The sequence below is a fragment of the Diospyros lotus genome, chromosome 6, assembly GCF_014633365.1.
Source record: "Diospyros lotus cultivar Yz01 chromosome 6, ASM1463336v1, whole genome shotgun sequence".
Taxonomy (NCBI): Eukaryota; Viridiplantae; Streptophyta; class Magnoliopsida; order Ericales; family Ebenaceae; genus Diospyros; species Diospyros lotus.
Window position 1 is genome coordinate 4,156,150 of NC_068343.1, and position 17,703 is coordinate 4,173,852.

Consider the following 17,703-nt stretch of genomic DNA (forward strand, 5'->3'; position numbering starts at 1 on the left):
TAAAAATAAAAATATAAAAAAAATAAAGATAAAAGATTAGGCAACTTTGTGACTTTATCGACATATGTTATGAGATTCTAAATGGATTGATTATGTGTGTTTATTTTTATATTAGATGATTAATGTTAATTTTTATCAACTTACATTAGTAAATACGTGACTTAACTCAATATATACCCTAACTTAGTAGTGATATTTTATTTATTAGGTCATTATATTGAATATTTTGAGAATTATTTGATTTTTGCATTACTATTTATGCCACTTATATTAAATCACATAGATAATACTAATTTGCTCAATTTATATTATTTATTCATTCAATATTTAGTAGAACTTATTATTTTCTTATTTTTTTTTACTTGATCAAAACTTTTAAATATTTTGGATCTATTTATTGGAGTTTAAATACTTTTTTACTGTAGAAAAATTCAATATATATATATTTGCCAAACTTTTCCCTTAACTAATAAAAATGTCTTTTTTATGGGCTTATATAAGTGAGCGGACAATAGGGTTTGGGCCGTTAGAGTGGCCCAGGATAAAGCCCATTAATTTAAGTTGATTGTACGGTACAGATATGATTATTAGAGTTTTAAACCCACAGGTCCAAACAGCTCGGGACACAACGAGTCCGAGACCGGATCTCGCATTTTCTCCCCAACTTTCTCTGCAACCAAACACTCTCTCCGAACACCAACCGCAGCGTCGCTATGGCCTCCGCCGCGAAGTCCTTCGTCCAGACGCTAAGGCGCTACATCAAGAAACCGTGGGAGATCACCGGTCCTCAGTCTGGTCCGGAGTACATGTCCGCCGTTCCAAAAGCCACCGAGTACCGTTTGTTCTGCCCGGCCACGGTGCCGGTGAAGGCCATCATTCCCGCCTCCAATCCTGAAACCGTGTACGACATCAAGTATTATTCCCGGGACCAGCGTCGCAATCGCCCGCCAATCCGCCGCACCATCTTGAAGAAGGCCGACGTCGAGAAGATGATGAAGCAGAAGACCTTCGACGTCAATGATTTCCCCCGGCCTTATTTGACCACCACGGTTGAGGAAGACGAAAACGCCATTGGCGGAGGCTACCAATAATAAGGTGAGTTAAAAATTGATTTCCTGGAATCTAGGGTTTCTGCGTCGATTCAATTGATGTGTTTTTCTTTTCTCTCTCTCTCTCTCTCTCTCTCTCTCTTTTGTGTGGCTAAGCGAACATAACAATTGATAAATTTTTCACTGCAATTGTTATTCTGGCTAATTGTTTTGGCTAAGTGAACATAACAATTGATGTTGCTGTTGTACTGATATGTTTAGCTCTTGGATTATTCTTTTTTTTTTTTTAAATAAAGTAGAGTAACTAACACCAGGCTAATCCAAATGTACGCAAAAGTGGGAGAAGGAAACTTTTGTCTAATGGAACTAATGTATCCAAGACTTACCAGTAGACTACCGCCTGCGAACTCTCTTTAGTCTTTAGGCTGCCTTGTCACGTCAGAAATCTTATATTTTAATCTGAACCAAGTAAGTTTTACATCCTGTTTGGAATTTCATTTGCAATTCTAAAATTTTCTGGTTGGAATGGGAAAAAAAAAGGTCATTTCAATACGAGGAATCCAGTTCCATGGAATGAAAGAAAACCAAATTCCAGCAGAATAGGTGGAATTTGCACATTTTGTCCACTTACTCAATAATGCTCACAGACGAAATTCTTAAACATTGTCTTGGGCCTCTTGGCTCACAGCTACTCGTTGATGCTATATGTTCAAAAGAAACATGCAAGGCCAATTCATTCCGAAACATGTCGCTCTTAACCTATTGTTCAAAATATTTGTTAACCACCTTAAACGAACAAGACAAAATGTGTATTGTATAGTTAATCTAAAGGTTCAATCAATTCTTTTACAAATATTTATTTGAAAATATCTGAAGTTATAAATATCTGAACTAGTGTTGGCGTAGTTAATTCACTCTACCCACAAAACCATAAGTTCTATTAGTTTTTTGCATCTGAATGGTTGGGAAATAAAAGAAATAAGTACCAATTTCAATAGGAGACATTTCACCCTACAAGTTACAAGTCGGATCAAGAATAATTCAATATAATAGTGCATTCAAAAATTAAAATTTTATTTTAAAAAATGATATCTAATAACAACACAATGTACAATCACTAACATAAAACACAAACATGCTTGTTTATGGGAATTAACCTATTTTTATAACAATCAAGTATTTGGCAGTGACCGTGTTATCCTAAGTGGCAAGATCTAGATTCACAAATATACCCTGTCGTAAAGGCTCACAATAGACATGTCTATCAATCTATATGTTGATGTATTTTCCCCAAAGTACAGTTCAAAAGGCAGTCATAAATCAATTAGATAATTCCTTCAATTCACATACATATTTCAAATAAATTGCAAGCAATGTTATCCTAAAGCGGTAGTGGGAGAAACTTTCAACAGTTTGGGGGACTGTCAACAGATGGGATGAACTGGTCAGCTTGTATCGGAGTGTGAGAACTTTTGCATGCTTGATCCATAATTTGAAGCATTTCATATGAACCAACAGTTTGTGGCTGGAATGGGCTGACTATTTTGATGAGTTTGGGGACTTGTTTGGTGGCTTGAATGAATAAGGGATTACACCAAATTTAAAAATGTTATGGCCAAAGGACTAGCGAGCATGTGGTATGTCAGGGTCTCGGCTTGACAAGAGGGGAATTCTCCTTGGTAAGGAGAATTAGGGTTGGTTTTTGAGAGAGAAAAAAGAACGAGAGAGGGAGAATTGGGAAGAGAGAGAACAAAGGGAAATTGAGGGAGATAAACTAGAAATTATTTTCAAAATTCATTCACCATCTTATTGGGAGGGAAAGCCCCTGATATAGGCCCATCCTCACATAGGCAATTTACGGTTACAACATCACACCCTCCTAATGCCTTAGCTCTACTGCCCTTGACTCCTACTATTATTCCGTTACAACCCCTTCTAACTATATTAGTTACAATTCTAATTGTATCAACTATTGCTACCATAAAGGGTCCTAAGAATGCCCCCTGGTCCAAAACTTTTTTGTCCTCAAGAAAGCGAAAGGAACTTAGCAGTCTGCGGAAATTGCTGCAACAAGTTAAGAAGGTACTCCCAAGTGTTATTGTTGGGGTGGAGGTGCGTCCACTGCACTAACACCTAAGTAATAGGAGTACCATGTTGGAAAATCACCCTCTTATCTAAGATTAAGGTTGGTTCTGATTGAGGAAGGGGATTGGAACCAAAATTAGGCAACATAGAAGGAACCTGCTAGGCACCAATAGATTTCTTGAGTAGTGAGACATGAAAAATCGGGTGCATATGAGAGTTAGGTGGAAGCTGTAACTGATAGGCAATGGATCCGAACTTGGCCACAATCTGAAAAGGGCCAAAGAACTTAGGGCTTAATTTGGAGATAGGACAATTGGTGAGGGTCCACTGATGAGCATGCCTTCACTTCAAACAAACCCAATTGCCCACAGAAAATTCCCGCTCACTACGTTAACGATCCGCAAATTGCTTCATTCTATGTTGTGCTGCAACCAACTCCCTCTTGAGGATTTGCAACACCTGTTGTTGCTACTGCTGTAGGAATTCGTCTATCGAAGCTACAGACAATGAAGACATAGTGGCAGGCAAGTTGGAGGGCTTGTAGCTATAAAAAGCCTGAAATGGGGACATCTTAAGAGAGGTGTGGTAATAGGAATTATACCACTGTTGCACTAAGGAAAGCCACTTGTGCCATTGGTAGGGGTGGGCTAAACAGAGGCAGCGTAAATAACTCTCGAAACACTAATTAACTCTCTCCATTTGATTATTTGTTTTCGAATGGTAGGCGGTAAACATGTGTAAGCTAACTCCCAAAGACTTAAACAACTCCTGCCACATGAGACTAGAAAAATTTTTGTCCCTATCTGAGACAATGGTCCTTGGCTCTCCATGCAAACTGATGATTTGATCCAAAAATATCCGGGCTACTTCTTGAGCCGTAAAAGGGGATGGGAGAGGCCTATAAAGTGGGCAAACTTAGTAAAGCAATCCACAACCACCAACACACAATTTTTACCTTCCGACTGCAATAACCCCTCTACAAAATCCATATACAAATAGCTCCAAGCCTGTTCTAGACGCTCCAGGGTTGTAATAATCCGGGGGTCGCTACCGATTCATGCTTACATTTTTGACACACATCACAAGACATCGCGTAGTCCTGTACAATCTGCTTAAGACTAGGCCAATGGAACAATTGCTTGACCTTATGGTAGGTACTTCGAATCCTCAAATGTCCCCCTATCGGTGAGCCATGTAGAGCTTGCAAAATTTTGGACTTAAGTTGCTGACAATCTCCAATCACAATTCAACAATGAAATCTCATCAAACCCCCCTGAAATGGAATACCCTAGCTTACTAGATGGGTTCAACACTAATTGCTCCTGCAACTCCTTAGTCCATCTAGCTAACGAATAACTCTCTGTCATCTCCTGCATCCAATTAGGAATGATAGTGGTTATGGCTGCCACTGATCCTTCCTCAAAAACAACGGGATAGTGCATCTGCAGCTGCATTTTCTTTGTCCCTTCTGTATTGGATAGTATAATCAAGCCCCATCAACTTATTTGTACCCTTCCATTGCAACTGAGTCTGTAGCTTTTACTGTAAAAGGAACTTCAAGCTCTCATGATCAGTGTGAATAATAAAAGACCCACCTTCCAAATAATGCCGCCATTTCTCTACCGCTATCAAAACAACCAGCAACTCCTTGTCATATATACTTAACCCTACATGTTTTGGCCCCAAAGCCTGACTTAGGAAGGCTATAGGTTTTCCTCCTTGCATCAGAACAACTTTGATCCCCATACTGCTCGCATCTGTCTCCAAGATAAAGGGTTGACTGAAATCAAGTAAAGCCAAAACTGGCACCCCACTCATAGCTGTCTCCAGTTGTTGAAATGCCTCCTCCGCCTACGCATTCCATTGAAAATCAGTGTTATAAAACGCGCTAGGTGCTAATCGGGCGCCAGATTGGCACCTAGCGCCTAGGCGGCTTGTTTTTTTTTTTTTAAATGTAATTTCATGTTATTTTTAGATAAATCAAAGTTAAAAAAGACAAAAAAAAAAAAAACTTATATATATAAATCAGAAATTTACATATTTATATATATAAATAGATCTGTTATGTAAAGAGAAACTTATATATATAAATTGGGGTATCACCGTATCAGGCTAGGGCGGAGGAAGAATACGGAGAGAGATGATTGGCGGTGGCGGTAGTGGTAGCGGTAGCCAAGGGGCCAAGAAATCGGGGCCAAGAGAGACGACTGGAGCAACTCTGCAAGAGACGGCGACGACATGCGACAAGAGAGGCTGAGACAGAAAGGGCAAGCGACGATGATGATAGCGACTCCGCAAGAGATGGTTAGGGGTGGTGTGCGAGTGAGAGAAGGGGAAAGCGACGAGAGAGATAAGGGATAAGGGGAAACAAAAACCCTAACTATCAATTTATACAAAATGGATTAGACGGCCCAGGTGATTCATGTGGCCCAGGCGATCGCCTTGGCCGACTAGGCGCCGCCTGATACTGATTAGCTGAGCTGACGCCTAAGGGGGCTGATTAGGCCATAATCGCGGCGGCCATTGCGCCTCGGTAGCCGCCTAAGCTAATTTTTAGAACACTGCTGAAAATTATCCTTTTTTAATAGCTTTGTTAGTGGCTTACTCAGGATTCCATAATTGCGCACAAAACGTCGGTAATAACCCATTAACCCTAGAAACCCACGCATCGCCTTAACTGATGTAGGTGTAGGCCAATTCTGCATGGCCCACCACTTTGCTAGGATCCGTACTTACCCCTTGGTTTGAGATAATGTGACCCAAAAGCACATTTTGACTTCTTTACATAAAGTTGGTTAAACCCAAGGATCTCAAATGCAGTCCGAAGATGGTTGAGATGTTGGTCGAATGATGGGTTGTAAATCAATATATCATCGAAAAAAACTAGAATAAACTAGTGGAGATAAGGTTAAAAAATCTGGTTCATTAAGGATTGGAAAGTGGCTGGAGCATTTGTCAACCCAAAAGGCATAACATTGAACTCATAATGCCCATGGTGTGCTTGGAATGCAGTTTTGTGTATGTCTTTAGGTTTCATACGGATCTAGTGATAACCAACCTGCAAGTCTAATTTGGAAAAAATGATTGCATGTTTGAGTTCATCTAGGAGGTCTTCTATTATGGGTATAGAAAATTTGTTTGTAATGGTTATTGAGTTCAATTGACGACAATCGATACAAAAACGCCACGAACCATCTTTCTTTTTAACGAGAAGGACTGGAGAAGAAAATGGATTGTGGCTAGGCTGAATAATCGATTGTTGTAACATGGCCTTAATGAGATTTTCAATTTCAATCTTCTGTTTGGGTGGATATCTATAAGAGCGAACGTTAATAGGTTTCGAAGTAGGTTTGAGAGGGATAGCATGGTCAAATACTCTTTTAGGAGGTAAGGTTGAGGGTTCTACGAAGAGATCCTTAAATTCTTCCAACAAATTATGTAAAGAGTCAGATTCATGTACTTGCCATAATGGTTGGCCTGGGCATTAACTGTCACTGCAAGCTAGCCCTCATGCACTGGCATCTCCTCCTCCTCCGTGGTGTGTACTGAAAATAATTGCACCACCTGGTGGATCCTTGATTTCAACAACTCCCCCAACTTATTTCCGATGATGAGTTTGCATGTCCCACTGTCCAAACTCCCACTCAAGGTCATTGCCCTTCCATCCTTTGTGATAGTCACCTCCAATTTATTAAAATCAAAATTGATGGGACTAATGTTCCTCATCCAATCAACCCCTAATACCACATCACATCCCCCTAACTTTAACAACCCCAAATCTATCAAGAATGCTTCGCCCTGGATTTCCCAACAAAAATTAATGTAGGCCAATTTGCTCACCATCTTTTCTCCATTTACCACTGTAATTGTCAATGGTTGTACGTTAGTGGCTTTGCATCCTAATCTCTTTGTTGTCTTTTCATTTAGGAAACTATGAGTGCTTCCGCTATTGATCAAGACCATCAACTTGTGATTCTTCGCCCTTCCTTCCACTTTAATTGTCTTGTTGTTTACCAAACCCCGTAATGCATGTAAGGATATCTCCCCATCCCCTTCTTTAGCCTCCATCACCTTTTCCTCCCCACTTAGTCTTCAGCTATTAAATCTTCTTCGTCCACTTCCAACATCAGTAATTGTTTTCTGCACCATTGGCCTAGTACGTATCTTTCTCCACATTTAAAACATAGAGCCGCCTGCCTTCGCTGCTCCATGGTTCCAGATCTACCACCCAACAACTGATTTCCCCTAGCCATTGGCCTCATGTTGTTTTTTTATTACTGAACCCACCTTTACCGCCTCCTTTACACCCCCATGGTTAAAACTCACCAGATTACTTCGAAAGGCAAATTTTTGCTTCCTCACGAGGGCCTTTACCAACAATTCTTGCAGTTGAGCTCCTTCTGCTGCTTCCCTGACCGTTTTTGGTTGCTGCATTTTCACCGCCTGGCCTTAATTGGTTACTTAGCCCACTTTGGAAACTTGAAACGAAGTAGGCTTCGCTTGCTCCTAGATTCAATGGGCGCATTATCGACTTGAGTTCTTCAAATTTTTCCTGATATTGTTGCACTCTCCCCACTTGTTTTAGTTTATTAAATTCTTCTACCACGTCCCCCAAATTCCAATCTCTGAATCTTGTACAAAAGGCCTCCACAAATTGTGTCCAACTATTGTCTTCTTGCGACTCGTACCAATATTAAAACCAAGATTCGGCAATGTCATTCAAGTAGGCTGCTACCAGTGTAATCTTCTGCTCCTTCGGGGTATGATAGAGGAGAAATAATTTTTCACACCTTTGAACCCACCACTGCATGTTTTGTCCATCGAACATTTGTGCGTCTAGCTTAGGCATAGGGAACTGGGGAGGGTATGAAATCGAAGGCGTCACTGACCTCTGACCAACATGCCCATTTCAACCTCTGCAGCCATCGCCTCTGCCTCTAAGCTTGTGATTCTTGTTGGTGCGGCCGACTCCTTCCGACATGCTCACCTAGTTTCGTCGTCCTCCGCCTCCCACGTTTCTGCCTCCAAATCCATTGCTCTTGTTGTTCTTGTCGCCATCCCATGCCCGGATAGAATCAGTTTCGATTGCTCCTTGGGCGGAAATGCAGGTGATATCTTGATGGAGTTTTGGCCCATGAACATGAGCATGAAGCTTTGAATCTAGTCCTTAACTTCTTGAAATTGCCCAGAAAATTCCTCCCACATGCTCGCCTTAACTTCTTGAAATTGCCCAGGAAATTCCTTCTGCATGCTTGCCATTGCGTGATCCAACTTGCGGTCAATTGTCTGCTCAATGTTCCGTTCAATCGCTCCGTCGATGGCCGCCACCTTCCCTTGGACATCTGCTACTGCTGCACTTACTCACTGGATTTGAAGCTCCATTTGCTTCAATCTTGTGCCATTCGCCATTGCCTGAATAAAAGTTGTTGATCAGTCCAAGGCTCGAGCTCTGATATCAATTTGTCAGGGTCTTGGCTTGACAAGAGGGGAATTCTCCTTGGTAAGAGAGAGAATTAGGGTTGGTTTTTGAGAGAGAAAAAAAGAACAAGAGAGGGAGAATTGGGAAGAGAGAGAACCATGGGAAATTGAGGGAGATAAATTGGAAATTATTCACAAAATTCATCCATCATCTTATTGGGAGGGAAAGCCCCTAATTTAAGCCCATCCTCATAGGCAATTTATGGTTACATCACACCTACCTAGCACCTTAGCTCTATTTCCCTTGGCTCCTATTGTTATTCTGTTACAACCCCTTCTAACTATATTAGTTACAATTCTAATTGTATTAGCTATTGCTACTGTAAAGGGTCCTGACATGGTATTGCTTGGATTATTGGTTAATCCAGTGAGGATTTATTGCAGATTGAAGGTGGCAAGTTGTAGCCCATTGTCACGACCCTAGGGTATAATGGTCATTAGAGCATGCTGCAATTACTGATTTGTATTTTTCTTTTACAACTAGTATGTTTTTCAATTACATTTATGTTTTAGAATGGGAAGCTGTAATACTTTCAGTTACAAATTATAACTGAAAGCACCAACTGTAAGAGTATCTATATGAGCTACTCGAGAGGATCTTTTGGAATATTGAGTGATAACAAATAGAATGCTTCTCTCTCTTTAATTCTATCCTTGATTTCTCTCTCGTATCTTTCTGCTTTTCTCTCCCTTTCTCTTTGTTCTCCCTGATCTCCCTCCATTCTTCTTATTTCTCCCTTCCTTTCTATTCTCTCTTCCCCGATTTCTTCTGAATTCCCTGGCAAACCCTATGTTAAACCTTGGTGTATGACACCCATTTTATGATTTGGCAAAATTTTGGCGTTGGAAACAAGTAGATGTATGATAAATGACATTCTTGTATTTTTTTAAACTCCCTTTGGCATAAGGAGTGGGTCTAATGCACATGCACATGGACGGACCATTTCGTTTGAGTGACTACCAATGTGAATCTCTATCTCAAGCACCAAGGCATACAATCCCTCAATTAGAGTTGGGTTATCTCAAAGTAGTAGGTTATAAGAGGAAGGTAGCATGCCTTAGATTCCCTGAATAAAAATTCTAGAAAATGGTTGTGGTGCTATAGAATCTTTTTTCCAAGTTAAAGTTTAAGCACATATACTATATGGTGGTGTGAAAGGTGGAAAAGAGAGCATAATTGTCAGGACCCTAGGTTTCTAACCTAGGGTTTCTTGTTGGCAGTCATGGAAGAAGAAAGAGAGGGAGATGAGAGAAATTAGGGAGAAAACAAAGAGAAAAACAAAGGGAACAGAGAATGGATAGAGAGAAAATGAGAGAACTTGAAATCAATTCATTCATAATGTTTTGGTACAAAGTGGCATAGCCTTATATATTGTTATCCACAGTTAATTGGTTATATTGTAACAGATTCTACTAACAACTTATTACAATTTCTAGCAGATTCTACTAACTACTTATTATAGTTGCAACAATTGAAACAATTTCAACTTCTTTCTGCTATCTCCTATCTCCTAATTCTGTTGATCATGACAGCTTAGCATGTGAACTCAAACCGAGGTGGTTAGTTAAGAACACATGGCCTTGTTAGATCTATCTAATGGACAGATAGAGTCAAGTCCATTTCTTGACTGTGTGGATTAGGCTTTTTGATAAGTCTATGATCTATGGGGCCATGGGCCTTATGATGTGGCAAAATTGGAGGTTACAAGGCATAGAAAAATTTTAGGTTGTCTTTTTAGTGCCATTTGCGCTACCTGGTGGGACGAAGACTACTAATGATGATGATAATAAGAGCTAGTTGCTGAGGGAGGGACCAAGGGCTTCAGTCCTTTGCCCCAACCTCCAATCCACATGTCTTTTGGAGGTCCTATTTTGAGGAGAGCAATTCTAGGTCTGACTTTTGACTGTAATTTAGGGCAATTGGAATTAAACAATTGAGGAGATAATGCTATGGAGGGAGATATTAAAGATTTATTTTGTGCAACACATCAGAGGAGGTTATTGCCGTGGAGATGTCGAGAAACGCTTTTTCAAGTATGTATTCCACTAGAATGTCAAAGTTTTGAGATTTGTGTTGAGCACCGTAGCTTGAGAAGAGGGGAGGGATTCAACAACCATTACTGTATGGGACAAAATCTGTAGAAATGTGTCATTGTAAGATGAGGATGGACTCACACTATTAGTCTCATGAGTTATTGATACTTTGAATACCAATCAGAAAAACTCGTGCAAAAGAACCTGCTAAGAAATTGAAATTTGGGTGCACAAACTCCTGCGTATATATACTTAAGGATTTTGCTATGCCACTTTTGCATGTTTTGAGCGTAATTAACACATGTAGGGTCTTTATATCTGTTGACGTTTGCTCAAGGTGATTGAAGTAGAGAATACTCTTCTTGAATCTTTAGCACCCATCTTTAAGTCTTCAAGACTGTGTTAATTCTATGGGGAATGCAAATTGTGTGGGAAAAAATCCAAATTGTCTGTTGTGTTGAAGATAAGATTGTCATAACTCGAGGGCACTATTGTAATTGGGGGTGTTATAAGATGGTAAGGGTGGTAAATGATTGTATTAGAGGTTGGGATGTAGGTGATTAGAGCCCAAGCGCACATGGCCACTTGGGTCCTAACAGCTAAGAGTTGTTATGAGAATTCTCTAGAAGTTCTCTAGAATGTAACTAACTCTCTTATAAATAAGAAGTGCACGAGAGGATGGGGATTATGTGAGGTTTATTCAACTAATATTTTCCCTCTCTGCCTCTTACTTCTCTCTCTCTCTCTCATTCTCTTTCCTTTCAACTCAATGTCTTCCTCAATTACGGAAGAGACCCCACCGTCAGATCTCGAACTTGACAATTGGTATCGAAGTCGGCGATTCGACTGAAGTGGGCATGGCTGAAGGCACCAGGGCAAAGCAATTTGAATCCTGATTGGATGCCATTGAATTGGGAATGTGACAAAAGCAAGAGCAAGTAGATGATTGTCTGGGGACACTAGAGTTGGGAATTCGATAAGCTCAAGAGGAGATTAGCCGAAGTTGATTAGAGAATGCGGCTAATTGGGATCAGGTGGTGAATGGGATTAGGGAGGAATTTGCTGGATTGAGCCAGGAGTTGAGTATTGCCTTGAGCATGTTTGCTTGACAGCCCAATGCTAACTTGCCAACAGACGTTCCCCCCAGGTCTTCCTCGGCGCTAATTCTAACGACACCAAGGAATGGACAAAGGCCCCATATCCAATGGAGATAGGGGACAAGGTGGAGACAGAGGAGGAGAACTTCAATAGAGGAGTTGGGGGAACTCACCCTACACTTACGGGACCGAGGATGGACATTCCCGCATTTGAAAGGGATAGGCCTAGGTGGTGGATTAGGCAGTGTGAGCGGGTATTTTATCAGTATAGAGTGGCTAAAAGGGAGAAGGTGAACATGGCTGCAACGTATCTAGATGATGTGGCCGATGCTTGGTTCTAGAATTGGTGTAGAGGCAAGGTAGATTAGAGTTGGCTGGAGTTCGTAAGTGGCCTATGCAACCAGTTTGGGGAGAAGACCATAACAGATGTCATAGAAGAATTTAACAAGCTAAAACAAAACGGGACAATGGAGGAGTACTGGGTGACATTCAAGGAACTCAAGTCCCTACTATCCTTCTCTCACCCCTCCTTGGATGAAGCTTATTTCGTGTCTAGCTTCATCAATGGGTTGGATGATTAGCTCTAGCCAACATCAATTGGCCAGGCGACAAAGCAAGCTTATCTCCATGAGATGGCTTTGGAAGCTTTTCCAAAGAGGCATAAGTTGTCCCTTAAGGGGAGCCGGGAAGAGAATTCTCACAGTGGAATGAGTAAGGGACTCAACCAGCCTCGGCAAAGAAGTGGACCAGTAGGGAGAAGCCAATCAATTCCATCCCTAGCTAAGGCCTTAACGATGGATCAGATGAGGTAACTGGGGCTTTGTTTTCGTTGTGGGGAGAAATATGACCCAATACAATGTAAATGGAGGGCCAAAGGGACGAGGAAGAGGAAGAGGTGGAAGTCGAAGAAGGGGAAGAGCAGGAAGGACAAGGTTAAAGGGGAAGGAGGAGGAGATATATCTATGCATGCCCTGCAAGGCCGTGCCTCAGGCAAGGTATTGAAGGTGAAGGGGATTGAGGGAAAAAGAAGGCTAGTGGTACTCATTGACAGTGGCAGTACCCATAGTTTCTTAGATGAAGAAACAACCACTACCTTACAATGTGAGTTGCACGAGGCTTACCCATTGTTTGTCTTGATTGCTAATGGGAGTAGAAGGATGAGTCAATTCAAATGTAAGGGATTTGAATGGGTGATGAGTGATCAGGAATTCTCAGTTGGTTAACCTAATGTCAAGCCTCAAGTATGAGGCTTGGGCAATTCTGGAAGAGTCGAGAAATTTGAGAAAGAGAAAGGGAGGGAGGATTTGAATTAAGAAGAGGGAGAGAGAAAAAGAGAGAGAAATTAGAGAAGGAAAGATTCGAATGTATTCATTGATAGATCCCATCCTCACATACACTGCCTTTTATAGGCTCACCCATCTGGTTGTTATTGCAATCAATTTCCTACAAGTGGCTTAGGCGGAACCGCCCATTACATGCATTCTGTTATTATATTCTGCTATTACCTCTTATAGCTATGCATCTATAGTTTATTACACTTAAGCCATTAGGCTTGTGACAGTCCCTGCCCCTTAAAATCTTCCTTGTTCCCAAGGAAGGTGAGTAGTTGAGCAGCGTGTGGAAATTGATTCAACAGCTGGGGAAGGTATTCCCAAGTGGTATTTTCAGGGTGTTGGTTGGACCATTGAACCAACACTTGGATGAGAGGTATGGGGCCCTGATGGACTACCCTGCGGTCGATGATGGCTAGTGGTTCCACTTCGTCGTCGGCCTCTTCGGCTGCAGGAGGTGGTTCTGAGCTCATAGTAGCATTAGGCTCGATGAACTTCTTCAATAGGGAGATATGAAATACCGGGTGGCATTCCACGTGGGGAGGTAGCTGCAGTTTGTAGGCGACTTGACCCACCCATTCCAAGATACGAAATGGTCCGAAGTACTTAGGACTGAGCTTGGTGGGGGTAACGTTGGAAAAGGAGGACTGTAGGAATTGTCGAATCTTTAAAAAGACCTGATCGCCTCCTTCGAAGTTCCGACCACTTCGTTTGCGGTCTGCGACTTGCTTCATCCTGTTGTTAGCAGTAGCCAACTCTTGTTTGAGTAGTGAAATCATCTCCTGTCGGTCTTGCAAATACTCAGCTGCGTTAGTTCGCGCCCTGTTGGTACCAGTCGTGGCAGGCATTGTAGGTGTCTGGTAATCGAATAGAGCCTCAAAGGGAGTCTTCTTGATAGTGCTGTGGTAAGTTGTGTTATACCACCACCGAGCTAAAGAGAGCCACTTACCCCAACTCTTAGGTCGAGCAAAACACATACATCGTGAAACAAGCAGAAAAAGGAATGCTTGATTGAATCTAAATGTGCTGAGAACAAGAAATTAAATACTCTACCTATCCTTATCTTTTCTCCTAGAAAATAGGAGATGAGATAGGATATTCTATCTCTTAAAATTTAGGAAATACTATCTCCTAAATTATAGAGATGACCTAAAAATCTAAACATACGTATTCAAACTTTAAATTATAAGATACAAAAATTAAATCTATATGGCCGAATGGCCTTATCCTTCATAAACAATCTTCAAGTTTGAATTTCGTCCAACACTCCCCCTTAAGCTGTGGAGTAGATGCACATCATTCCCAGCTTGCCAATCAGAAATTCGAACCCTAGTCTCACCATAGCCTTTGTAAACACATCTGCTACTTGATCTTTGGTGGAAATATAAGACAAGACTATCCCTCCTTCTTCAATTTCTCATTTTATAAAACTTTTGTCTATCCTCACATGCTTCATGCAATCATGTTGAACAAGATTTTTTACTATGCATATTGCCGACTTACTATCGCTGTAGACCCTTATAGGTTGAGCCAAGGGTATCTTTAGGTCCTTCAATAGCCTCTCTAACCATATCACTTCACATATTCCTTGAGCTATCACTCGAAACTCTGTCTCAGCACTGCTACGGGCCACCACAGATTGTTTTTTGCTTCTCCATGTCACAACATTTCCCCATACCTTGGTACAATATCCTGTTGTTGACCTGTTGTCCTCATTTGAGCCTGCCCAATCTGCATCTACAAATCCTTCAATTCCCTTTTCTTTTGTTTTTCGAAACATTAATCATTTTCCAAGTGTTCCTTTAAGATATCTTAATACATGAAATACTGCATCCATATGTCTTTGTGTGGGTGAGTGCATATATTGACTTATTTTACTTACTGCATAGGCAATGTCAGGCCGAGTCAAAGACAAATAAATCAACCTTCCCACCAAGTGTTGGTACCTCTCCTTGTCTACGGGAATATCACCCTCTTCTTCTCTTGATTTCCAGCCCTTGTCTAGTGGAGTGCCAGTAGGTCTGCATGCCAACATCCCGGTGTCCTTTAGTAAATCCAGGGTATACTTTCTCTGTGATACAAATAACCCTTTTTGACTTCTAGCCACTTTCATACCCAAGAAGTATTTCATCAACCCGAGATCTTTGACTTCAAATTCCGCCTTCAGCTGCCTTTTTAAAGTTTCAATTTCTTGTAGATCATCACCTGTTACAATGATATCATCAACATAAACAATTAGAATAGATTTCTTCCCATATTCTGTTGTTTTCACAAACAACGTATGATCAGCTTGTCCTTGTTGTACCCAAATTGAATTAAGGTCATGCTAAATTTTTTGAACCATGCCCTAGGTGACTGCTTTAATCCATATACAGATTTTCTCAGCTTGCACACATTTCCTATGCCAGCCTCCCCTTCAAAACCAGGTGGGATCCTCATATATATTTCCTCATCTAAGTCCCCATTAAGAAATGCATTCTTAATATCAAACTGAAACAGTGGCCAATCTAAATTTACTGCAATAGAAAGAATTACCTGGATAGAATTCAACTTAGCCACAGGTGCAAAAGTCTCCTCATAATCTATCTCATATGTTTGAGTGAACCCTTGGGCCACCAACCGGGCTTTATACATTTCAATACTACCATCAGCATTGTGCTTAAAAGTAAATACTCATCGGCATCCAACTATCTTCTTGTCTAAAGGTCTCCTCACTATTTCCCAAATGCCATTTCCCACCAGGGCCTTCATTTCCTCCATAACCGCTGCTTTCCATTTAGGATCCTGCATTGCTTCTTGGATATCTTTTGGAACAACTATACTGTCAACTTTAGCAATAAACCCTCTGAATTTAGGAGACAACTTAGCATAGGTCAAATGATTTTTCGGTGGGTATTTTGCACAGGACCTTACCCCCTTTCGTAGAGCTATGGGCATTGCCCAATCCAGTCCGTCCTCTGGTACTGCATCACTGCTAGTGTCATGCTCCTTGCTGAGAGTTTCCCTTGTTTTAGGGCTGTCTTTTAAACATTCTTCTTCAGTCCTGTATGCATCTTCTGAAGGACCAGCAGCTGTTGGTAGTGATGATTGACACTGCTGTAGCTTAGTTTGGTCTTTTGGTCGTCGGGAATAAACAAACAGAGGGTCAGCTAGTGGTTTGGTATTGTTCTGACCAAAACAATGGCCAGATATTGCTATGTTAGAATCAGTTGTTAATTCATGGACTGTTGGAGCTGTATCTGCTGTTGTAGGAGTCACTGTTAGTGTGTTATCAGAGGTTTTAATCATTTCTCCCCCTTGAGAATACACTGGCAGTGAGAGTGGGAGGAGAAAGTGGATCAGTGGGGGGATTCATAGGTGATGTGGACTGATAGTAGGGAATATCCTCATAGAATGTAACATCGGAGGAAATATAGTATTTTCGGTTTATAGGGTTGTAACATTTGTATCCTTTTTGGGTAGGAGAATAACCAATGAAGAGGCATTTTAGGGCCTTGGGATCAAGCTTAGTACGAGAGGGACTGTGATTGTGAACATAAGCAACACAACCAAACACTTTAGGCGCAAGGGATTGGAGAAAAGGAGCATGAGGATATAAGGCACAAAGGGTATCAATGGGGGTTTTGAAGCTCAAGGTCTTGGAGGGTAGACGGTTTATAAGAAAAGTTGCTGTAAGAACCGTCTCCCCCCCAGTAGGAATGAGGAACATGGATTGTGAACATCATTGCTCTTGCAACTTCTAAGAGATGTCTATTTTTCCGTTCGGCCACACCATTTTGTTGTGGTGTGTAAGGGCAAGAGTTTTGATGTAAAATCCCATGGTCAAGCAAGTAGTTGGTTAGGTCATGAGAAAAATATTCCCTCCCATTGTCAGCCCTAAGAATTTGAATTGAAGCTTGGAACATATTCATAACAAATTGATGAAATTGTTTGAAGATACCACTAGCTTCGGATTTCTCCTTCATAAGGTATACCCAACATGCTCTAGAGTGGTCATCTATGAAGGTTATGAACCACCTAGAACTTGAAATATTTGGGAGTTTAGAGGGGCCCCAAATATCACTATGGATTAGATGGAATGGAGATGAGGGTTTGTAAGATTGGATGGAATGATGAACCTTAGACTGTTTTGCAAGAGTACAATGCTCACATAAAAAAATGTGATCTTTATTAATGAACAATTGGGGATACAAAAATTTAAGGTAAGGGAAACTAGGGTGTCCTAACCGCTTATGCCATAACATAGCTTTGGCATTAGCGTTAACATTGAAAACAAATTTATTTGAATGAGCAGCTTCTAATGAGTTCCCGGGCAACCAATAGAGGCCATCCCTAGCTTCAGTACTGCCAATCATCATCCCCGAGGCTTGGTCCTGAAATAAACAGTAGGATGGGAAGAATATCACTTTGCAATTCATGTCACTTGTAATCCTACTTACAGACAATAAGTTGTAACTTAATCCTGGAACATATAGAATTGAATCAAGTTTTAACTTTGAAATACTCAATTTACCAAGACCCAAAGCAGGAGAGGTAGAACCATCAGCCATAGAAATCTCAATCAGCTTTCTACATGGCCTATATTCGGTCATACATTCCATGGAACTTGACATATGGTTAGATGCTCCT

General features: G+C 41.0%; 1 protein-coding gene across 2 annotated transcripts in view; it reads left to right on the top strand.

The window, feature by feature from the left end:
* The first annotated feature begins 611 nt into the window (after positions 1 to 611).
* The window catches only part of LOC127803567 (uncharacterized), a 33,186-nt gene continuing 16,094 nt past the window's right edge, over positions 612 to 17,703 (top strand). For both annotated transcript variants that reach the window (XR_008023531.1, XM_052339881.1), the window contains exon 1: positions 612 to 1,095. Coding sequence is in view for 1 of the 2 variants with exons in the window: in XM_052339881.1 (XP_052195841.1) it covers positions 714 to 1,091 (378 nt within the window). In the remaining variant the exon portion in view is untranslated. The remainder of the gene's footprint in view (positions 1,096 to 17,703) is intronic.